General features: G+C 39.1%; 1 protein-coding gene across 1 annotated transcript in view; it reads right to left on the bottom strand.

Moving 5' to 3' along the window:
• The window catches only part of LOC133965264 (intermembrane lipid transfer protein VPS13B-like), a 304,206-nt gene that overhangs the window by 245,580 nt on the left and 34,927 nt on the right, over positions 1-23,699 (bottom strand). The window contains 10 exon segments of the mRNA XM_062399726.1: positions 4,985-5,109; positions 7,087-7,281; positions 7,431-7,600; positions 9,846-10,031; positions 13,155-13,242; positions 16,081-16,218; positions 16,601-16,723; positions 17,995-18,090; positions 20,914-20,930; positions 20,933-21,175. Coding sequence (XP_062255710.1) covers positions 4,985-5,109; positions 7,087-7,281; positions 7,431-7,600; positions 9,846-10,031; positions 13,155-13,242; positions 16,081-16,218; positions 16,601-16,723; positions 17,995-18,090; positions 20,914-20,930; positions 20,933-21,175 — 1,381 coding nt within the window.

The following is a 23,699-nucleotide window of genomic DNA, read 5'->3' on the forward strand; positions in this document are numbered from 1 at the left end:
CATTCGCTGATGCAATTTCCCTAAAATTAGGTTTCTAAATACTTCCATTAATCTCTGTCAGCCATAAAACCAAATAAAACTGTCTGACGACAGATGTAGAGGAGAAGAAAATCTTTACCACAAACTTGGCCAAAATACTGCGCCACAAAAAATACAATGTTATCCCTTGCAGCCCACAGATCTTTGCACTGATTCAGACTGAAAAGTGGAACAATATGACATCATATACCATTCCAGGCTTTTAATATACACCTGCTAATACATCAATCCTACTTGTGGCAGTGTGTGGCTACATCAATTCAGCTGAATAATGCAACTCTTTCTGAAAACAGTACCATGTTTCTTCAAATACAGCGAAAAGTACAACAAAATAAATACTCTGCTGCTCTTAAAGCCTCTGAACTACAACTCACAGCTTAGCATGACCAGAGTTGCCACATGATGATTTAAGGTCATTCAATTATCTTTAATCATAAAACCTTTAACACTAGCTACACAGACATGTCGGATAAGACCTAAATGTGTGATGCAAGTGATTAGATCATTATAAATCAAAATCAAAGTTGTTTGAGGGCCACAACAACTGATGCAGATGCTGTTTATGTGTCATCTTTCACATAATGTGTCATATGTCAGACAACTGCAGATAGAAACTGACTATGGGATTCGACAGCCACTCTCAAATACGTTTTCGTCAGCCAAAATCATTACACCAGTTCAGCTGATAATGCCTGCGAAAACTGCGAGTGGATTAATTCAACAGCCAACATCAGTGTTCTCACCAATGAATGCTGTTCATTTAATTTGACTTCAATCTCTGAAGTTCACTACTGAAGGGCACAGAAAGTATTTGTCCTCCTGCTCTTGGCTGTCCTTGGAGACATAGACCAGGAGCTGCTTTCGATGACTAACTATGAACAGGAGTAATGAGGCATTACAATCACACCAGGAGCCTCATGCCTCAGATGCCTAAAGCAACGTTCATAAATCAAAGAAGTCTAGACTACTAAAAAATCCTACAGGTGGGGCTAAAGACTGAACTAACTATTAACAAGGTAATGGAGTTAGACCTGACCAATAATTAGATATCAAGGGAAAACCAACATTCTTTTCTGTTCAGAAACATTCACAAGGAAAGTCAGTTTTTGTGTCTATAGAACATGCACCTGTAATGCCACATGTTTTAGGAAATGATCCCCTCAGAAATAGCTGAGTGTGGAACAGAGGCTGCTAAAAACGCCACATAAAAGCTGGTGTGGGGCTAAATTATGGCCTGCAGTGCAACAAGCCACACTGTACTGCTGCTGGATTGCTGGAGAGCCCCAGCCTTGGCTGTCAGGTGGCCCTGCACAAAGGATATATGGTGTGAGTGAATATATGTGCATGTGTCTGAGTATGGTTTGGTTTTTGGGGGATCGGTGCAGGTTGCCGTCCTTAACGTCACCTGCTTCCCTCTCCCTGCCTTCTGCAGGAACTGATTTTATCTGGGATAACATGTTTAACAGCCAAGCCAGTTGAGGCTCTCTGTAGAGTCCCTGTGGGGTTGGTGGCCCCATACATTGCCTTTCATTAGGGGTAAGTACAGCCTGATGCATCTCAGCTGTGCTTTAATTTACTGGGAAAGGAAAAAAGAAGAAGGAAAAAAGTTCATTTCTGAGGAGTTTAGCTTTTTGCACCAAAAAAAAGTAAAAAAGACTGCTTGGTTACTTCATGATGGCATATACTAAGAGAAGTGAGTTTGATATTATTCCACACTATTTGTTTACATCTAAAAACATTAACATTACTAATGATTTCTTTCATGTTAGCAGTACTTCCGAATCTACTGGTAAGAAAGGTATTAAATATGGTAATGCATCAATGTTCTCACACACATTTCTAAATGTACAGTAAAATACAAGGCTGGCAAGGAGAAGATGTCAAGGCAATTTACTTTCCCCAACAAAGGCCTCTTGCTGCCCACTGGGAGAAGCAGGAGCCTTTGTGGTGTGACTGAAGGAAACATGAGCTACAGTATGCACTCAGGGCCAGCTCATCAGGAGAGGTGCTGGGTCTTCACAGACGCCCAAAGCCTCTCCATCGTGGCTGCATTGTGACAGAAATGTTTGTGTGTACATGTGTGCGTGTCAAAGAGAAAGAGTATATCAGAGATAGAATGGAGAACAGACGAGAGGGATGCAAATTGTGTGCATATGACATCACTTTCTCTACTTCCCTTCTCAAAGCTACAGTATTCTCTTCTGTCAGTCACAATTCCCCTTTAATTGAGTCCACAGTGAGACAAATCTAAAGCTACCTTTATACTGGTAATGGAAAAGCTGATCAGCATAAGGAAACTACTTAAGAGTGACAGACCAACAGAAGACAGCTCTTATTTCTCTTATTTCTCTCTCCTTCAACTTCACTAAAGTTTCAGGCTTTGCCCATTCTTTTATATTTCTTAAAAACTCTTAAGAGTGACAGACCAACAGAAGACAGCTCTTATTTCTCTTATTTCTCTCTCCTTCAACTTCAACTTCACTAAAGTTTCAGGCTTTCCCCATTCTTTTATATTTCTTAAAAACTTCAAATGCTTGTTCAGCTTGCTCAGTGTCTGCTCAGCGAACAAAACATCATGGAAAGGGGTGTTGTCGGAGTTACGTCAGCACTTAGGAGCAGTCCCAAAGCAAACATCAGTACAGTCAAATTAAATGCTACCACCTGGTGGAGTTCATCTTTTGGCTGCTCCAATGACCCAGAGTGTCACTCTATGGGGCTCAGCTTTCAACAGACAAGAACCAATTGTCTGACTGTATTTGCGATCTGTAATACACTTGTGCTGTGAGTACTAAAAGGGAATCCAATGGCTAAAATATACTCAGAATAAAGTCGATTGAAGGAAGATGAATTTACTTGGGGATGATACACATTCATACACAAAGAGCGCTATAGGAGACAAATCAGTTCATAATACTGTTTATGTACTACCATTGCTGGAAGCAAGACAGCCTCCTCCCGCTTAGACAGAGAGGGTCAAATATGAGTCACTCCAAGTCAGAAATGACAACTCCTAACCCGGCACAATGCACCCAGTCCCATTTTCATCTTCAGGAAAGAGACTGTTGAAAATTTGAAAAGTGGTTCTAACCTGTACAAGAGTTGGAAACATCAAATTAAATGTAAACTGGGGATGAAGAAAATGAGATGAAGTTGAAATTATCATAATAAGGGCAGCAACATTATCTTACAAAAATAACATTACCAAAAATGTTAAGGTATGATAATAATGTCATCACGTAGACTAACATCTTACACCAGGATAAGGTTTCCTGATTGTTACTGTTAGTGGACCTGTGAATACTGTATTCCATCACAGGTCTGCTTCCAACATATTTCTTAATGTGTCACAGAGACTCTATGAGAAGTTGAGTGTATTAGTCCCAAGGACTGGTCCCAGCTGAAAGAAAATCCATGGAAGGTCATGGATCTGGAATGTTCTCTGGAGAAACATCTAGTGATATCAGAAAGAAAAATAACATCCTTTTGACATCTGAACCCACTATATGAGGCAGATAGGGCCGAGAGGAGGGGACTAGAGATCAAACAAGCAGCTAGCAGTCTCTTATTGGAAGAAGAGTACACGAGGAATCGCATTCTGTACAAACTCACTCAAATTCCAATTTTTGAATGAAGGTAGAATGGTTCCCTATAAGCCAGCTGACCACTGTACAGTGTATAGAATGTTTGCCAGGAGAAGAATTCAGGAGAATTCAGAACCATTGAAAGCTATTAGACATGTGTCTCAATCTAAAATAATGGGTGGAAATCATATTCCCCTGGTAGTGCCTCTCGCACAGGTTTCCAGCTTTAAAAGAAATGTGTGTGTGTGTGTGTGTATGTGTGTGTGTGTGTGTGTGTGTGTGTGTGTGTGTGTGTGAACTATCCTTTGTAAAGTATCCCTATCATCCTCTGTTCTTTCATCTACGCATCTATTCTGCTTCTCAAGTTGTCCCCTTTTTCTTCTTTCGATTCTATCTCCAATTATCTACTTTAAATCCTCCATTTCCAACTGTTCCACCTCCAACTTCTTTTCATGTCCTGTCATCAACTCCAAACCTTTCTTCACCTCTTAAAAGTTTTTCATGTGTGTCAAACGTGTGAGAAATTGTTCCAGTTGTTACCCACCGACTTTGTTTTCCCTAGTGACTGCTAAAGAAATGTCTCAGCTATCACTTCAAATACCTACTGATGGACTGGCCACAAGAGGCTGCAATCTGTTACTCAAAGAACAATACGCAGGCACGCACACAATAACAAATACTTGTATACAGTCAGCCAAACATCCGTATAAATACTCCCAAGCACCAATATGCACAGAAAGTACAAACCTTAAAAAAACCACTGTGCTTAATGCTCGGTACTTCAAGAATATAATAGATCCCTCCATTCATGTAGTTGAGTCTACCCAAATCAGTTTAGTCATCACACAGCAAAAAAATTGCCTTACATTTGCATTAGTTTCTAATTTGATGGCTGTGTTGATCGTTATATTAGTCAAGAAGTTAATCACCTTGATACAACACAGTTCAGGGATCTAACTGAATGTCCTCAGCCAATTGTGTTTTTCTGCACAGTAGAACAGTAAACTACTTATACAGGGACAATATTAAAGTAAACAAGTATAGGTATACAAGTCCAACTCAATAACAGACTGGAGTGACAGTCAACTTCAAGAGAGCAGACTCTATGTTTGGGAGGGCTTTTATGTGAGCAGCAAGATGTAGCAGATATTTTGCCAGTCTGTTGATGCCAGTGCAAATAGCTGCTTATGAATTATTGTTGTTTTCCTTTCACGTGTTATTATTTTTCCCCCTAATTTTACAATACAACTCAATTTCAGTTACTGATAGTAACAATCTAATAATTTTTTTTTTAATAAAGCAGACTATACGTGCATCCATGCCAACTTAAGTTCCCATCCATAGTACAAGAGCTACAAACTTACCAGTATGCAGGCATCTGAATCTGCTTTGCATAGAATGCAGTGCTGAAGGAAGGGATAATGGGTATAAGTGGCAGGGAAGCCCCAGTACTGTCCTGGCATGTCAAGCCCGCCTGAAACCCAAACACCTGGAAGTAGAAGATAGTGGGGAAATACATGAAAATTCAGCATTGTATATTGTATATCAATTAAATCGATATATATTATAGCTCTGCAAACAAAAGAGAAGCGCAAAACCAACAATTCTCTTCTCTCATTTCAATCACTACCAAACTTATTTGACCCTGTCTTCACCTGAGCAGTCGCGGCTTAAATCTGTGCTCCTACAGACCCAGATGCATATTAATTTATAACTGTACACATGGCCAATAGATGTAATAATATAAAAGTACATATTACACATTTTAGTTATTAAAATGGACAGTTTTCAACTGTGATAGGCCTATCTATTCAAGTGGCCTCCTTGTTTAACATACAGCCTGACTGTGTTCTTGCCAACAAGCATGGGAAAGTAAAACAATTGCCAAGTGCTACCCACAAGACAGACACCTTCACTCTGACAACCAATATCAATAAAACACAGATTCAGCATGTAGCTTTTTTAAATCCCTTTCTAAATGGGGTGAATTATGGCTGCAAAGGCCTTCACCCTGTCATGGTCTCACTTCCAAAATCCAGAGGTAGAATTAGTGCTTTGGCAGAAAGAGCTGCTGATTGGGTCATTGGTCAGAATGATCCCTGGCCACTGACAAACTGACTGTTAACCCTGCAGTGACCCTGTGATAAGGACTACCAGCATGACATTCAGCAAACATCTTAACAAACCCCAAATTACTCCATATCTGTTATCCAGGCTTCCTAAAAGCGGATTAGCTGACTTTGCTCTTTCTCTCTCTCTCTCTCTCTCTATATATATATATATATATATATATTTATATATTTATTCTACGACAAAGATTATAATTTTTTTAATGCATATTTATCTATAAGTACATTTGAAAGAAAAAGTGGGTTAAAAAAGTGCCTGCCAGCTTTAATTGCAATGATTATAGGATTAATCAAATGTGTTTATGTGAACAATTCATGGGAAAAGGCTGATAATAAAAAAATATCACATATTATGTGCTTTTTCATGAACTAAGCAGTACCATGTGCAAAACAGTACTTAAGAATACACTTAACTTGCTTTAACATTTTATCTAAGTAACGGTCTATTGACAATTAATATTATCATCCGAACTTCACACTACCAAAGTCAAAACTATGTGATCCACACAGAAACATGGTTAAGGCACAGCTGAACACCACAAGCCTGAAGTATCCTATACATTTTCTGAGGTGAAAACCATGAAATAGAACAGAGATGGACTGGTTCTCATCAGGAAGCTCAGTGGTGAGATTTTTATGACCATGTGAAAGAGGGTCATCAAGGTCGTTAAAAGGGTCATTAGGGGTATGTAAGGTTACACTGAAGACTGTGGCCATGTGGTTGACCTCTGGATTTGGAGAAAAGAAGAAAAAAATAAGAAAAAATAAGAAATAAGAAAAAAAACGGTACATTGCATGAAAACCAAACAGTGGCAACTGGTGGAAAACATTTGAGAAAAAAATGAATTAACAAAACAGGAAAAACTATTTACTAGTTAAAACAACAAAGGACAGACATAAGTGTGCTGTAGCAGAATAATATTTATATGCACATGATCGAACACGAACTATAGTTTCTCAACTGTCTCAAATATCAAAGACAACAAAATAAGAACATACAAAACAAATGCAAGATGTACAGGTTTGAACAAAAAAATATATATATATAATAAAAACATTCATCTGATTACCTTCTTATCACAGCAACTGACAATTGAGGAGAAGTAAACAGATCTAACTGAGCAGTTAGAAAAAGTCAGGTGCAGAGGTAGGACATGAACTCTAATGTAGAAATTATTCACTTGAAACCACACTGATAATGTTGAATAAAAGAACTCAAAAATGCTCAGGAATAATTTGCGTAGTATTTGCTGTATGCCTAATGAAAGAGAGCTGGGATTTGAAAAGGAAAGTTTTCTCAATATGAATCAGAGTAGAATTAATATTGTTCTGCTCACCTTGAGGTAGAGGTGTGCATAGCAGTGATGTAGCAGGTTGTCAGAAGGCTGGCTGAGGCTGCTGACAGTGCTGACCAACTCTGGAGCATACATGGGCACTGAGTGTTCAACATTCACCCTCTCTACCTCAAAATGCACAGAAGGTAGAGGACGCACTGGCTGAAAAACTGGCACATAGACTGGTCCTGGTGCTGCCTGGGTGATTCAAAACATAAAAAGGGCGACAATGGATTAAAAATGGGACTACATGTCAAACATGATTCTCTTCTTGTAGTCTAAAGCCAAAACATAGGTCTTTAATACATGTTATTATTAATATGAGGAAGTATTTCTGTGTGCATTACCTTGTGTCCCATGATTACAGGCATTAGTGACTGAAGGAGGTTGAACTCTGCCATGGAGACAGTGACTGAGACTTGGAGCAGAGTAAGACAAGTGAGTCTCGTTGGGATGAATTCCTCCAAGCTTGATATATCTTCTGATTTAACTGGACCATCGGTCTCCTCATTCACTTCTGTGATTATGACAGACGAAAAAGAAAAATGTTAGCTTTGGAACAAAAATCTTAAAATACTGTGAAGTTATATGAGAGAGTGTAAGAATCCTCACAAGACTACAAAAACAAGTGGTTTTCCTTTGTTTTAAACAAGTGAATATAACCACAAGTATGCGTTCTGTGGTGTATAATTTGAAATGAAGTGAGGGAGTGAGAAAGGTAAAAGGCACTTAGATTTGAAAACCAAAGATTGTTTGACAGAGAAAGAGGTTAGTTGTAAAGCACACCAGTTTCTTCTCTCCTCTATGCCTGCAGCAATAAAACAATAAAAAGGTATTTGCCAACAAAAACCACCACCTTATACACAAATTAAATAAGCACTATAAAAGTACTTACATCTCCAAGAGATTCATTACAGTGCCTGTTTCCCAGTAGCTTTGTGTTTCATCCCTCTCATAAAACCACTCATTCAATCAATAACCAGAAACATCCGGAAAGGCAGAAAATGAAGTGAACCAAATCAACATGGAATAGAGGCTAGTAAGGTCAGTGCTAACCAAAGTAAGGAGTGGCCAAAGCATTAAACCACTAAACCATGTTCAGGGGCTGAGGTGGCCCAAAGCCTGAGCCCTAAGTTACTGATCGGCCATGGCTCAGGTCCCAGGACAAGTCTTGATTCAGTTCAGCAAATGTTCTTTTGGGCTACATTCCCAGCTCGAAGGTGGGCTGAGAACATAAACCCAAAGCTGTTTTGATATTTGGCCTATTGCCACAGCCAGCATCAGGTTCATCTGGCAATGCCATGTCCAATCTAATCATATGCAAGGGCTCCAGTCAATATCTACAGTCAACATTCAAATTGCAACAAACATGCAGCTCACATGGTTCACATGGGCATGGTTACATACATACGAACACACCCTATCAAAAGCACACAGATTCAATCTAAATATAATTTGTTTGAAGGCTTGCATAAACTAAATGTTGCCGTCTAAACATGCCCTGTACTATACTGTTTCACTTCACAGATCTGACTCTCAACGTCATTGTTCTATTGTTTTATTGTTCTATAATCATATAATAATTTATAAAAAGCATCCACACAAATGAACACACTAAGTTATTTGCAAGTTTGAAAATCTTGCCTCAAGTAGAGCAAGATAATATAAAAAACACCATCCTTCCACTTACAGTGAGTTATTGGAAGGAAAGTAAACTTTCCTTAGCTCATGGCAGGTAGGAAAAGGAGCAGAGAAAGAGGGGATAAGATGAGTAAAAAGAAAGTCACTTTTTGACCTCCTGACAAGCACACCAACACTGTCTTCATGACGAGTTCAGAGCAGCTCATTGATATCGGTGCAAACACTGGTAGTAAAGATGGCAAATATCTACTTCTCATTTCAAAAATACATTGATATAACATTTCTTAGTGATTTATGAGGCTGATGTTTTTGTTTGAACTGAAAAGTTCTGCAACTCTAAATAAAATATTAATGTACTCAAAATGCATAAAATTGGAGGAAAGGATCATTCAGCAGAATACATAAGGCATGTGCTACTTTATCACTCCTAGCTACTTTGCTTTCATCTTTTTTTTCTACTTTCAATTTTGCAGTTGCCCTCCCCCCTCAGTCTTACTATACTGACCTTTTTCCAGAATGCAAGAGAGCACAGACACATATAGAATCATAAAAGAACAAAGTGACCTACCCAGTTTTAGTCAAAAGCTCTTTCATAATTATCCCATCATCTATTATCTATCACAGATGCTGAAACAACCGAAACCTACGGATGTTATCGTTTCGCAAAAATGAGAGTTATTGCTACAGATATTACACACAGACGCACATTCCATGTTCTTTCACAACATCTCAGGAATGACCTCACAAATAGCTGTGCAGACATGATCACTAACAAAGGTGTTAGGCTTAACCTCCCTCATGTGGTCCAAAAGGCCACTACTTTCATGTTCAGCTGTGTGTTGAAAGATGAGTTGTGCAAGGAAATAACAATATGATGAGAATACGTGCAGAAGTTTGCGGTTTTTGATTATGGTCCGAAAAGAATGCGGTAGAAAAGAATAGAGTAAAAGACCAAAGAATAGAGCAGAAAAGACGAGGCAAGTTAAGCGACAGCATTCCAGAGTGTGTAAGTCAAGTGTAAAGAACTGTTAGTTACAGTGTACTACTAGTTTCTACCTGACTATTAGCTGTAAAGTCAGTCCACTAAAACAGAGAGCAGATGTTAGAATGAGATGTCTGACCTTGCTGGGGTTTATCATAGGGTTCATACTCGTGGTCCATGGAGCAGGTGATCATCTTGAGGATGCGGTGGACAGCACTGCTGTGCAACCTGACATCCAGAGGTCCAACCACCATCCTCTTTATGGATGTTTCTTGAACAAGTGGCACTACCTCCTCCATATTCACCACTGAGAAGTCTTGGGTGCCTATGAACACAAACATAGTAAGATATATTTAAATATCTAAAATATATATAATATACAGTAGGCTGATACAAACATGAAGATTCTTCTCCTATCTCTAGTAAAATTTAAAAGTAGAAAGTACTGTAGACATTTCGATTATTGTACTTCATGCACAGAGCTATGAGTTGTTATATAACATTTTCAGTATAAGTATAGCATAGTATCATCTGTGTGTCAGAAATACATTTTTATAATGCTGCTTCATTAAACCACTATTTGTAAGCGTTGAAATGCAGCAGCAGGGACCAGATCACACTGCTGTGAACCACTAGATTGATGAATATTCCAATTGTCCACTTTTCTATAACAGCTGTCCTTTCATTCATCGCAGGCCCCTGTTCCAGGGGTCCACTTAAAAGACTTAGCTCCCCAGCAATAAAAAGGAGAAATTACAAATAAAAGAAGGGGGTGGATGAATGGCAGTGAGAGAGGAAGAGGACAAAGGGTCAAAACTTGCTTTATTTCCATTACATTCCAATTACAACTACGAGAGTCAATACTTTGAATTTAATGTTTTAAGCTGAAAAGGCTGGAGGATGGGGTGGAACTCCCCATGAAATATGGAGATTTATAAAGGGCAATGGGCAATGTACTTCCCCTTCCCTTCTTCATTGAGAATTGGCTGAGATTAGCCCTACTGCCCCTCCAGTCACCAGTCCGTCAAACTCCTGAAGTTCGCGGATGACACCACCCTCATTGGGCTCATCTCTGATGGGGACGAGTCCGCCTACAGGTGGGAGATTGACCATCTGGTGACCTGGTGTGACCAGAACAACCTGGAGCTCAACGCGCTGAAAACAGTGGAGAAGGTTGTGGACTTCAGAAGGAACCCAGCCCCACCCACCCCCATCACCCTGAGAGACGCCCAAGTCGTCACTGCGGAGTCCTTCCGCTTCCTGGGCACCATCATCTCCCAGGACTTCAATGGGAGCTGAACATCAGCTCCATCACCAAAAGAGGGCAACAGAGGATGTTCTTCCTGCGGCAGATGAAGAAAATCAACCTGCCAAAGTCAATGATGGTGCACTTCTACACCTGCATCATCGAGTCCATCCTCACTCCTCCATCACCATCTGGTTCGCTGCTGCCACCGCTAACGACAAAAGGAGGCTGCAATGTATCATCCGTTCTGCTGAGAAGGTTATCGGCTGCAATCTGCCATCTCTACAGGACCTGTTTTCCTCTAGGTCCCTGAGGCGTGCAGGCAAGATTGTGGCTGATCCTTCCCACCCGGGTCACAAACTCTTTGAGGTTCTTCCCACGGGCAGGAGGCTGCGGTCCATCAGGACCAAAACCGCCCGCCACAAGACCAGCTTCTTCCGGCTGCCGTTGGCCTAATCAACAAGGCCCGGGACCCCCACCTGACTCAGACTTTTATTCCACCCCCACACCTCAAGGATGTGTTAAATTAATAAATTAACACATTATCTCATATTATATTATACTGTATTACATTGCATATTGCAATCGGACGCTGTTTACTGTTTTGCATTTTGCATTTCACTTTTTACTTCACTTTTATATCTTTTATCTTTCATATATTTTTATTCAGAAATGTTTATGTCAAAATAAATGCTACTTTGTAAAAATATTTGAAAACAGTGAGTAAATATATACTGGTTTTCTATTTTTTATTGCTTTTCCTATGTATGTTGTATTTATTGCGTTTTATGTTTCTATGTTCATTGTTAGCACCAATAACCAGAGCAAATTCCTTGAAGGTGTAAACCTACTTGGCAATAAAATACTTCTGATTCTGATTCTGATTAGGCCTAAATGAGAATGATCAGTGGGATGATGGAAAGAGGCTGAAATTATCTAAAACTGAGGCAATTAACATCCCAGGTTATCTGCACTTTTACCCTAATATGAAGTCAATGGTAAGAGTGCAAAGGTGTCAGTTAGTATTCCAATTGCCTCAGATTTAGGTTTGTTTTTTGGCAATGGAGAATAATTTCTTGAATTTTCACGGTATCTGGTGCACATCCTATAAGAAGAGAAACACTAACAGAAGACAAGCATTCCAATTGTCAAGGGTAACCACAGGAGAAGAGGCTGACACTTATCCTGCTGTCAGAAATGACATTGATATCTCAGTATGAAAGTATCGATGTTGTTTTTAATTTAGATTATTATCTATAGTTGAAACCAGGAGGAAACAATAGCCTAGTCAGAAAGGGGGAAAGGCAGGTAGAAGCAAAATGAAAGAAAGATGAAGGCAGGTGAAACGACACAGGTGACTAGACTAATTCATCAACATTTCTGTTCATGTTATTGAATTGGTTCAAATATTTCCCCCTTTTTTTCTATTATGTTGAAAGGTTACTGAATCATCACTACCTGGTGATATACACCTTGGGAAGCATGTTTATCTAACTCCCTATTTGCATAAAATCCTTGAAACATCTATCCCCTTACACTTTTGCAATTGGACACAATACAGGGTCCCATTAAGAGTAGCAGCATGCAATGCTCAACCACACTAAAGCACAGAGACATTGTTGGGCCACATCTAACATTTCAAACTGCAGAGAGAATGTTTTATCTCTTATGGGAACTTCAGATCATTCAGTCTTGAATAAACATTCTTGAGTGCTGCTGCTTAGAATGAAAAAATCCTGCCGTCTAAAGGTCTCTACCGGGGAGAGTGACACCTAATTAGGCAAAAGGAGCCTATTCAGTTTCTTTAGAGCTTACAGGTAAAAGAGACGGGGAGAAACAGTGTTTCAACAAGCAGCGGGATGAAAGAAACTCAAATACGTATCAGCACAGACTAAACACTTCTGACAGTTGCCCTCCAGGTAAGTTTGGGGTGAGTGTGAGGACAGGAAAGGTCAAGGACCAGGTGGCTGTGACTCAAACAAGACAAGCTCTTTCCTCAAGTCTCCAGGGGGCTTGTTTAACAGAGGGCAGAGAAGAGAAGAGTGAGAGGCATAATAGAGAGCGCACACGAGAGAAAATAGGTAGACAGAGCGAAAAAGAGAGAACAAGTCAGAGAACAGGAGAACAAGATGGATATAAAGAAAAGGTAAGGTGGTTAGGTGAGCAAACAAACTCTGTGAGAAGGAATGAATCAGACAATACCTTTGCCACTGCTGTTCTCCATTGTGTAGAGATAATCCATATAAAAAGCACCAAAGCGCTGCATGCCCGCTATCTCCGTGTAGGTCTCCTGTCAAACAAAGGCAGAGTTAGGTAAACATTCAGCAGTAAGGTAGAAAACAAGCTGATAGCCTTCAAGAGTGGCAGGGACTGGGGGTCATAGTGGATATGGAAAAGGGGGTCTAATCAGCAATTTGAAAATGTTATGATGTGGTTGGTCTGCAGAGTTGGATATAATATTTTTTATATTTTACAAAATTGAAAATGTTCAATTTAGTATAATTTACCATCTTTGCAAAACGTTACCGTGGATGGGAAAGTAATAACTAAATATTAAGTTTGTTCATTATTGTGTGTTATTTCAAAAAAATTGTTTAACATTTCCCTTATTGAGCTGGTGCCTGCATGCATGCCACTGAAAATATGTATCTTAATATCCTATTATTATCAGGTTTTAGTGTCTACTAAAGATGGGACTTTTTAATAAGAAATCAATTCCCATACTTTCAAACTAAAATTGTGGAACGTTATGGAAATATTTAATGAGACAGCAGGGTGCATCTTTTAAAACCACTAATTTAAGTTTAACGGATAAGTTTTTAATTGAAAACTTTTGGTTTAAGTTTTCAGACAACGCTCTTCTTGGAATCTCTCTTTGCTCTATATCTGAGTTTTTTTGTCACAAATACGGTAGTGTGATGCCTGAGATCTTAAAGATTATTGTGATATATATTCTTATAAGAGAGGTTATCCTGATTTAGCCAACATTTATTGACTACCCTCTTTGACTAGCAAAACAGTATTCGTTTTATTGTCTTGTTATTCAATCAGAAATTAATTGTATTATCCGGTTGCAAAGTTGTTGCTCTTGAAGCACTTCATAATGTGGGTTTCGAAATGTGCTGTTATTTATGTTTTATTATTTTATTATGATTTAGTGTTTACATTTGACATGCATTCTGCATTGTTCTTATTGTGACCTAAATGTTTAATGTTATAATTCATCATTTATTTGTCTGCAGGTCTAGCTATTAACCCTATTCTGAGCAATAATTGAAAGTATTTTTCAACTGCAGAATGAAACCAATGGCACACAGTGAGAATTAGTGAACAAGGAAGGAAAAGAACAAGAGGAATTGAATGACACACAGTCAGTTAACATCTCCACCCCAGACTTACCCACTAGATCCCTAAACAGACATTTCAATGGAGCCTTATCAGAGAAGCGGGTTAATGAGTAATATTTATTAAGGGATATCTAATGGCTCTGGCATGCTTTTGGATCAAAGCCAACAGCTTGTTTCAAAACCACTAATGAGGTACTACTAAACCTTTGACCCCTCTACTATCAACTATGAATAGATGGATGGATGGATGGATGTCCAAACAATTGCTTCATTGAGGGTCATGAGCGTTTCTTAGCAGAGTCAACATAAGAGCTGTGAGACTGATGAAGTGAGCTGAGTTATCAGGAATAATGGCTTTAACACTACTCTTCAGATAGCAACCCTTTACTGCAACCAGCAGCTGGTTGACTGACAGAAATGATGAAGTGGTGGGGATTTAAAATGGAATGACTTTAAAATTAAAATAGTGGTAAGGCTAAGAAATTAAAGTAAAAAAATCTATTGTTTTAATTAAAAACCACTAGATATTGCTAAACATTACAATGCTGTTTTTTTCAGATTAAACTCAAAGAAATAACTGTGCTTGTTTATCAGGTCACTTCCACTAGCTTAACATAACAATAGTGATGTGTATGAGGAAGAATCCTTAATCTCTTTTTGGCAGTGATGAGCTTTTATATAGATGATAACAGGGGAAAGTATGTCTTAAAATGTTGATGCATCATGAATATTTACTTGATCACTGAGAATTTCACAATATGTGTTCCCTTAATAAATCACACTCCATAAATTGGTCAATGCAAAGCTACTCATAAATAATCAGTTATCTTGCTGACCAATGGTTTTCTATGGTGACTTATGTAATCAATTGATGAGAAGAAGTGCGACTTTGTGACATCGACATCGAAGTGTTAGTTAGTGAGCTGGAGATGAAAAAAAGATGATTGTTTGGTAGCCACAGCAGTGATATCACTGATAAAATGATAATGTGTTGCGGTTGCGGTTAATGCAATGAGTGAGAGTAATTGCGACAAAGAGGACAGTGCCTGAAATGAAAAAAAGGGGTAAAAATTGAAGGTCGGATAATTAACTAAGAGCGATCAGTGCTTGAACAGGGATTGTTTGGTTCTATTGTATATTTCTGTGTAATACTGGACTCTGCTCCAAAGATCCAGGATAACAGCTCTATATAGTCTATGTCAGCTCATGAATCTGAACGCACAGAATGGGTAAGATGCGTATGCAAGGGTTGTAAATAAGGCCCAAAGCATTTCTGGTGTTTAATTTAGTGGGAACTGTGTTAATTGCAAGTGCTGTTGAAAAAACAGCTATTAAATTAATTAATGCAATTAAATGAATATATTGGTTATTTTGGAGTATTACTGTTGATCACAGGAGCTACTGTGAAGGCATGTCTGCCCAGCTGCAAGGTGTGTGTTGAGTTGATAGTTGGTCTGGCTTGGAACTTAATTTTCCCATATAGTTTAGTCTGTGGGTGTCTTTCAAATGTTTTGTGGTAAGTTCTCTCACCATAACTGAATTGAATTTGTGATGTCACAGACAAACTGTAATATTGGCTGGAGTTACCACAGGGAAACTGTTTCTGATGAAGCTGTGGAGCTGCTCTGAATCTTTCATGTATGGTCTGAGTCAATTTACACTGTATGCACAAACATTTCAATCTGAGAAAACATAGCATCTTCAACCAACAAGGACTTCAACCAATTCTTCTGTACAGCAGGGGGACGGTAACAATAGTGTTACAGATTTTATTTTGTTACCTTGTGATTAGCAGTCTCTAGTATGAACTCAGCCCTGACTCCGTTGTTCTCTGGGCTGCGGTAGTCAAACAGGGAGTTGGTCAGGTAAGTCATTCCTTTACTGCTTAGGCTGTCCCCACAGCTGAAGAACACTGCATCCTGAAGGGAAGCAAGACAAAGAGGACAATGAGGAGAAGAATAAGGAAGAGGATGCTCAGAGAATAAAATTAATATTATTTCAGATGTTGCAAAAACACAAACCAGCTCATTCTACATACAAAATCTTCGCAAATCTATTGGATATCAATATTGGCTAATAATAACGACCTTTGAAACGCATAGTTAACACAATTGATTAAATACACTGGTGTCAATGAAATTGATGTTAACACAGTATTTTATGTGGCTAAATTATTCAATATGATGAATTTCAAATCGAATCACATTATCATCATCATAATGCCTTCTGAAATATCTTATATGCAGCAGGAGACACCGTTTAGGTGTAAGTCTATACTTATATTTTAAAGATTGTTTCTACCTCTTCACTTCGGTTCATGTTTTCTTCAAAATCTCGTACTCCCATGATGCTTTTCAAGCAAAGGGCACGGCAGCCAACAATGCCAATCTGACAATCAAAGAAGGGCTCCCCCATCATCAGAACCTAGAATAAAGACCGAAGGAAAAACTTTAATTAGTAAATAATTAAAACAGAAAATGTAATAAATAAAACAAATATTAATAACTTTATATGGAAGGTAAATCAGTTTGAATGGAGGATGTGACAGTATGAGGTATTTCAGAACTGAACAGATGGAGATGAAAACTATTTCTTCTCCAAAGAGAACACACAGCATCTAATGAGTAACATTGCAATTCCCCAAACAAATTTATTTCACAAAATTAAACATGTATGTTTTACACAATAAAACATACATTTTATGGTTCAATTATGTATTTATCCCAAACAAGGTGTCAGACAGCTCCCATGTTCCCTCGATATGCATGTGTGTGTGGTAGCAAGGCAGCTGTCCCTGTAACCATCAAGGTGGGGTTGTCCCGAACTCACCATGCCTTTGCTTTACCCAGACAGCTCAAAGGAGAGCACGCCAATAAACCTTTACGTTTCACCACAAAATAATTACAAGGCTTAGTTTTCCTAGCCATCCCTTTGCCTTTCAATGCTCTCACTTTTGGTCCCAGTTCAGATTGCTTTCCCTCTCTTCAAGAAGAAGCATAAATTATAGAAATTGGAATTGGGAATATCTCCGATTTCTCACATCTGGTAGAACGCTTAGGAGCCGAAAAACCCTTTACTACTCCAACCAGGTTATCAGAGAAAAAGGTTTAAAATGTTTTCTACACTGAGGGGGAAATGCGGAAATGATCAGACTTTGGCTCTATTCAAACAAAGATTCCAATATGTTCACAACAGGCCCCAGATTATTGAACTGGATGGCCTTTATAAATGAATTTGAGGGAGGGAACCCCTGTCTAAAAGTATATAAGGAAAGAGAATATTAATATTGATGGTAAAACAGAGAAGACAGTGAACTTGGTTTGTCTGTTCTAATGATGGGCAACAAGAATGCTTTTCAAAAATGTGTTGGATGTGGTCTTTTGTTGTTTTTTTACAAAAATAATCAACTTCATAATATGGTTTCTACTCTTACAGATGGTCAAAATGAACTAATATATATGTAAACTTTTACATTCGCCTTTAGCTAGTTATTGGACCAGGAGAGAGTTACGAACATCTTACATGAGGCTGTTGGTTATTTACTGAAACAAAAAAGCTGTCCATCTTTATTTAGCAAATTACTGTTTATTATATGCAATGCAGACAAATTACTATAAAAAGTTGCAATATAAATTAAATAGTAGAAGTAAATCACTATCAGTCATACAATTATAAGCAGACAGGGAAATAATTACCTCAATAGTGATTCCCTGTTGCTCCAGGCACAGGACCTCTCTGGATTTGACCTTCTGTGGACTGTAGTAGCTGCTCTCTGAATGAGTCTCTGTCAGCTGAGACAGAAGGAAGACATACCAGATACATTTAATATTCCTCAGACTGATTAGAGATGAACTCAAACAGAAAATCAATATGAAATAAAAGGTCTAAGCTTGCCCTGGATCAAAACGCTTTGTAACCAAACAGGATTCAAAAAGAAGATTAGGCGATTAAAACAAACCAGATCAAAGCTAAATAAAAAATGTATAGCACTAAATGAGTAAAGAGGAGATTGTTTCAGCTCAAAATAGATCAGCAGCAACAATACAGATGTCACAACGAAGCAACACTTAAACTGGAAATACCCATTGTGTGTGTGTGTGAGTACCCACAATTCCCTGCTGAAACAGATGCATGATTTGAAAAAAAAAAAAAGAAAAAGCTATGTAACTCTTTGGATGTGAGGGACAATGAGGCCCCAGAAAAATAATGCTTAAAACCAGAAACAATAACAACCAAACAAGTACAGATGACATTTTCTTAGATCAGAAACTGGACTGGAGCCTTGGGACTTTTGGGTTATTTTCTCTTCCAAGTTTGGATTCAGGCCAAGACATTCATCAAACCACATGACAGTCGCTCCGCTGTGATTTTAAGGGGAGGCCCTCTCTGGCTTCACTGAGGATGGCAATCAAAAAATGTCTGAAGCACTCAAAACATCAAGTGGAAAAATGATAATGTGGAAGGGACTGGTCATTGACAATTCATTCAACTTGATAAAAAAATAGGAATTGTTCATACGGTGTCGAGATAGTGTGGAGGTAGATGAACTTAGAGAAAGTGCTTGGTTAAACTAGCTGGCTAGAATAAGAAAAGTACATAGCTGTGATGATTTTGAGGTTGGCCAGTCTACAAACGTACGTGTAGAACTGTGCAGGCACAAACCCATTCAACTTGAACACAGGAAGCAGGTGCAGAGCTACAGGCAGCTGTGCCTTATTATCCCTAGTGATGGAGCAGACTCTCTCACCCTAGCTCCCTTCCCCTCTTTCAATTCTGATGGTTTACTCACATGCAGGAGCCACCCCAACCACAATGTTCCTGGGAGCAGCCATAGCATAAGTGCACAGTGGCACTGACACAGATTTAAAACCAATCAGATAGACATACATCCTCAATGTTTATCCCATAACAATCTGGTCCCCCCGGCATTGTCCAAACTAGATTGGCAGGGCATTTTTGGCCAAAACAACACAGCAGGCAGGAAAGAGCAGCAGTATAGCATTGACGCACCGACACAAATGTTTAATATGGTCAGCAACATACAGGGCTGCTGCTACTGCTTCCTCTCCCTAATTATTTTTCCACCCATTTAAAGGCTATGATTGTCCAACATAAATGAAAGAAGCATCTTGAAAATGTTATAATGTTGGAAGTGAATAGTTTTTTCTTTCTATCAATTACTGAGAAATGTAACATGGAAGAAAAGTAAAAAAGAGAAAAAAGACTAGAAATTTGCGATTGTGGAAACCGATGAAAGTACCAAATAAAACTCAATGTTTCATAAAGTAAAATAAGGCTTGAAGTCTGGCATTGAATGAGAATTTGGCAGGCTTGCAAACATTTAAAAGGGGGGGGGGGAATGGTAAGTGCAAAACTATGCATTATGTGTGTAAAAGTCATAGCAGTGTACTGCCAATTTTTCTGATCAAACAAATCTAAGGAGTAATGCGTCAGCAATCTAAAAATACCTCTCTGATTTCACGTGCATGTCAAACTCAGGTTCAGGCAGTGGCTGTTCAAAGACATGAAATTCCCTCAAACTAAACACTTCCTTGTAGGAAAGTGGCAAGAACGTTTAAAAAACCATCCTTTCAGCTGTCTGCAATTACTCCAGATGAGAGGCAATTAATTGATTAAAAGAACTCAAACAATACAGGAACAGTTTAAACATTATTAGAAAAGTACCAAGGTCTGTTTGTCATGAGACATACCTCCCCTTAGCTGATCACACACACACACACACACACACACACACACACACACACACACACACACACACACACACACACACACACACACACACACACACACACACACACACACACACACACACACACACACACACACACACACACACACACACACACACACACACACACACACACACACACACACACACACACACAGAGTTGGTAATGTGATCTGAGGTGCCTGAACCTGAGGGGAAACACAGATGAATTCCAACCATTCTAAATGTGAGCCAGCAGGATTAAAGTTTGGGATCCATTTCCGAATAGTCATCTTACCATGTATAATGTTTAAGGCATTAACGTGACCCCAGACGCCAGTTAGTGGTTAAACTACCCATGTACCTCAGACAGAGACAAAGACGAATGAAACGTCAATGATCAAATCGTCTTAAAGACTCAAACTTAAAATAACCACAACATATAAGTAGGGTGGGCAGTATGAGTAAATAAATGGTAATAAGGCAACGTAAATTAAAATATAATACAATGATATCTTAAATTCAGGAAATTGTTAATCATCCTTATATATCATTATCTGCTAAACATATTTATCATGAAAGCCTCATTTGTGTAAAGAAAAAGTTAAATACATTGACCTTTTCGTCTTCACCATCTAGCCAAACTGTTATGTTTGTTTGGATGTGAAAATGTGTGGATTCTTTGCAACAGTATATAATGTATGTTCAACTGAAATACATTTTATTATTTCGAGAGCATTTCTCAATAACATTCATACCACATCATTATGCAGCTTGATGCAGAATACTGAGAAATTTACCTATATTTGACATAAAGCCTACATTGTTCTAAAAAAAAAAAAGTCTACATGTGGAAAACCTTTATATAAAACTGTAGCTTATTTACCTTAAAGGTGACAGAAGCTTGGTGCAGTAGAAGCCTATGGAAACAATAGGATCTTTGTGTGTGTTTTGCTGGGGGCTGTTGGAGATGCTTCCATCCTCTCTCTGCTGGTAGAGATCTTCCTCACTTTCCTCCTCTACGTTTACAATGGCTGGGACAAATGACCACGCCCAGGACATCCAGCCTTCGTCTGCATCTTCAGGCCTCCCAGACAGCATGTAAAGGTCTGTGGTGTTCTCTGGGCTTTCAACATCCGCATCCATCACTGAAGAGGAGAGAAGTCATAATTAGTTGTAATGCAAATGTAGGCAGTTAATGAGTCAGGGTTAGTGCATGTAGGTTGGTTTTTACCTCAATAAAGTCCATTTGAGATTCTTAAATAAATGTTTAAAAAAGTTGCAAGTCACACTTTGTGCCAAATTTATATTACATTCAAATCAGGGTTCCGATAAAAGATCATTCAAGTCCCATTCAATAGTATTTAACTCCAACAGATACATGCAAATCAAGTCTGTGAACCAACTGGTCAAACACAGACAAAGTTGTTGATAATTGAAGTGTCTTTCCCTAATGTAGCACACTAGATGAATTTGTCCATGCCTTCAGGGGAGCTTAATACAAGCAAGTTTTTTCAGCTGTCAACTGAATGTCTGAATGTGCAAAAACGGCCTAACCACAGTAGTTTCTGCTGCAAGAACTCTACTGAGAGAGCGAGGGGAAGCCCATTCCAGTTTAGGCCAGTGGGAACAGCCTGTCAGCCAGCCTCCTGACAGAGGTGAGCCTTGACTGGGCCCAGTGGATCACTGTGGTCAGGGCTGTTTGAGCTGGACACAGCAACACCACATCCACAAACACTTTCAACGAGGGTCATATATTTATACAGAACAAACAGACTGAAATAATGACCAAAAGAGAGGCTGAGTTACAGTGGTCATCAGCACAAGTTGAGCTTGGCTGAGGGTGAAGCTGACTGTGAGACTAGACAAACTAAGATGAAGGAGGTGGGGTTATTGGTCTCACTGTCTACGCCTAGACAGAGTGCAAGGGGTTGAATGAAGCTCTGGCTTCTGTAAGGCAAGGGCCTCATATCAGGTGAATAGGGTTAGTTTGTATAAATATGCACAAAATTGGACATTAAGAAAACAAAGACTACAGAAAAAGAAGTTTAATGCCCTCATCTGAAAAAATAAGCAAATGTAAGGAAGAATGACCAATAGAATGTTAGTCAGTGGACTGGCATCGTAGTGGTGTCCACAACAAAGGAAAAGCAGAAGTTTGTAGAAGCCTTTCTATTCTTTTTTCTTTCTCCCGTTTCTTAGCAATCTGGGGGTTCACAGGTTCCCCAAAACCACCACGTACCGCCCCCAGTCCCTGATCCCTTCCTCTGAACTCATCCCATCGTGTCTGTTTCCATACACACAGGGAGAGAGGAAGCTGATGTCAATACACAAGTATGTGCAATCCCATTCCTCGTGGCCTCACGTCCTCTGTGTGAAAACAATATTGTCCGTGAGGTCACATCTTAGGAATCCCAGAGGCTAAGGCGGTGAAAATTATTACATATTTTAATTCAATCTTTCACTTTGTGAATTGGCAGTTTTAAATCCTGTGTTAAAGTTTATTAGTCAACCCCCTCCAACATCCCTGTCCTGTGGGTCGTCCTTTCTCTTTTTTCCTTTTTACTCCACGAAGCCTTTGAGATGTCAGTTCAACAAGTTAAGCTCTTTCGCTTCACATCACTGCCTGATGAAGCCTATGTTTGAAATGCAGGGCAATCAAAATAAAAGCACAATTACCAATCAAGTGATCAAAACAGACCGGCTTAAGGGGACTTTGAAGTATTAATCCAAAGAAGTGACTGAAAAATCCTAGAGAGTGATGCCGGCCAGTCAAAATATATGCTGCTCCGGAGTTAAGCTCTATCACCCTACAGGTGTAACATACAACCAAAACTGGTTTCTAATTGACCATGAGAGCAATCAGAGTTCGCTTGCATTATTTTCAGGGACAACAAGCCACATCAGTGTGTCCATGCACATGAAATAGGATATGTAAGGGCAAAGTTAGTTTCCATGAGTCCAAAGTCTGCAGGCAGTGGTGTATGTTTGAGCTTGCAAGTTAGTGAAGAGCTAAGTGACAGAGATAGTAAGAAGGGAGGATTGAGAAAGGCAGTGCCCTCGCAGGCCAGTAGATGTCCCTCCATGTTTATAGAGGGAGAGGTGAACCACAGCTCAGTGATCAGGTATTCAGTTCTTCATTTCATCTAATGCACGTACTGATGGTATGTTTGGTCGTGTGTATACAGTACATGTACATTCTGACAGTTTAATAGATATTCAGGGCATCTTCCTAAAGTACAAAAGTACAAATTAAAATGTGACGCAGGAGACAAAACAAAACATGTCAATAGGGGTCGGAATTCAAGGGCCTACATATCGTCACACCAATACTAAATAGTGAGAGGGAAGAGGCAGAGATGATAAGCGATATTATAAAGAGAAGAGGCCCTATAAAGTCTGCATGGGAGAGCATTAAGTGGCCATTTGAGGTTCATTAAGAGGACATTCCTTAGCTGATAACTGTCTGATGGTCATTTCCGTTGTATGACCTTCTGAAGACAGAGAGAGTGAGATATTCTACAAAATCCATCACATTACATAGCACTAAACATCTACCTACACTGCTGGACAAACAGTTACTTCCAGCATTCATACACATGGTCACATACAAAACACCTGCCACACTCCAGCAGCCACACTCCTCAGTTCATAATTCTTCATATACTTGTT

The sequence above is a fragment of the Platichthys flesus genome, chromosome 11 (assembly GCF_949316205.1).
Source record: "Platichthys flesus chromosome 11, fPlaFle2.1, whole genome shotgun sequence".
Classification (NCBI taxonomy): Eukaryota; Metazoa; Chordata; class Actinopteri; order Pleuronectiformes; family Pleuronectidae; genus Platichthys; species Platichthys flesus.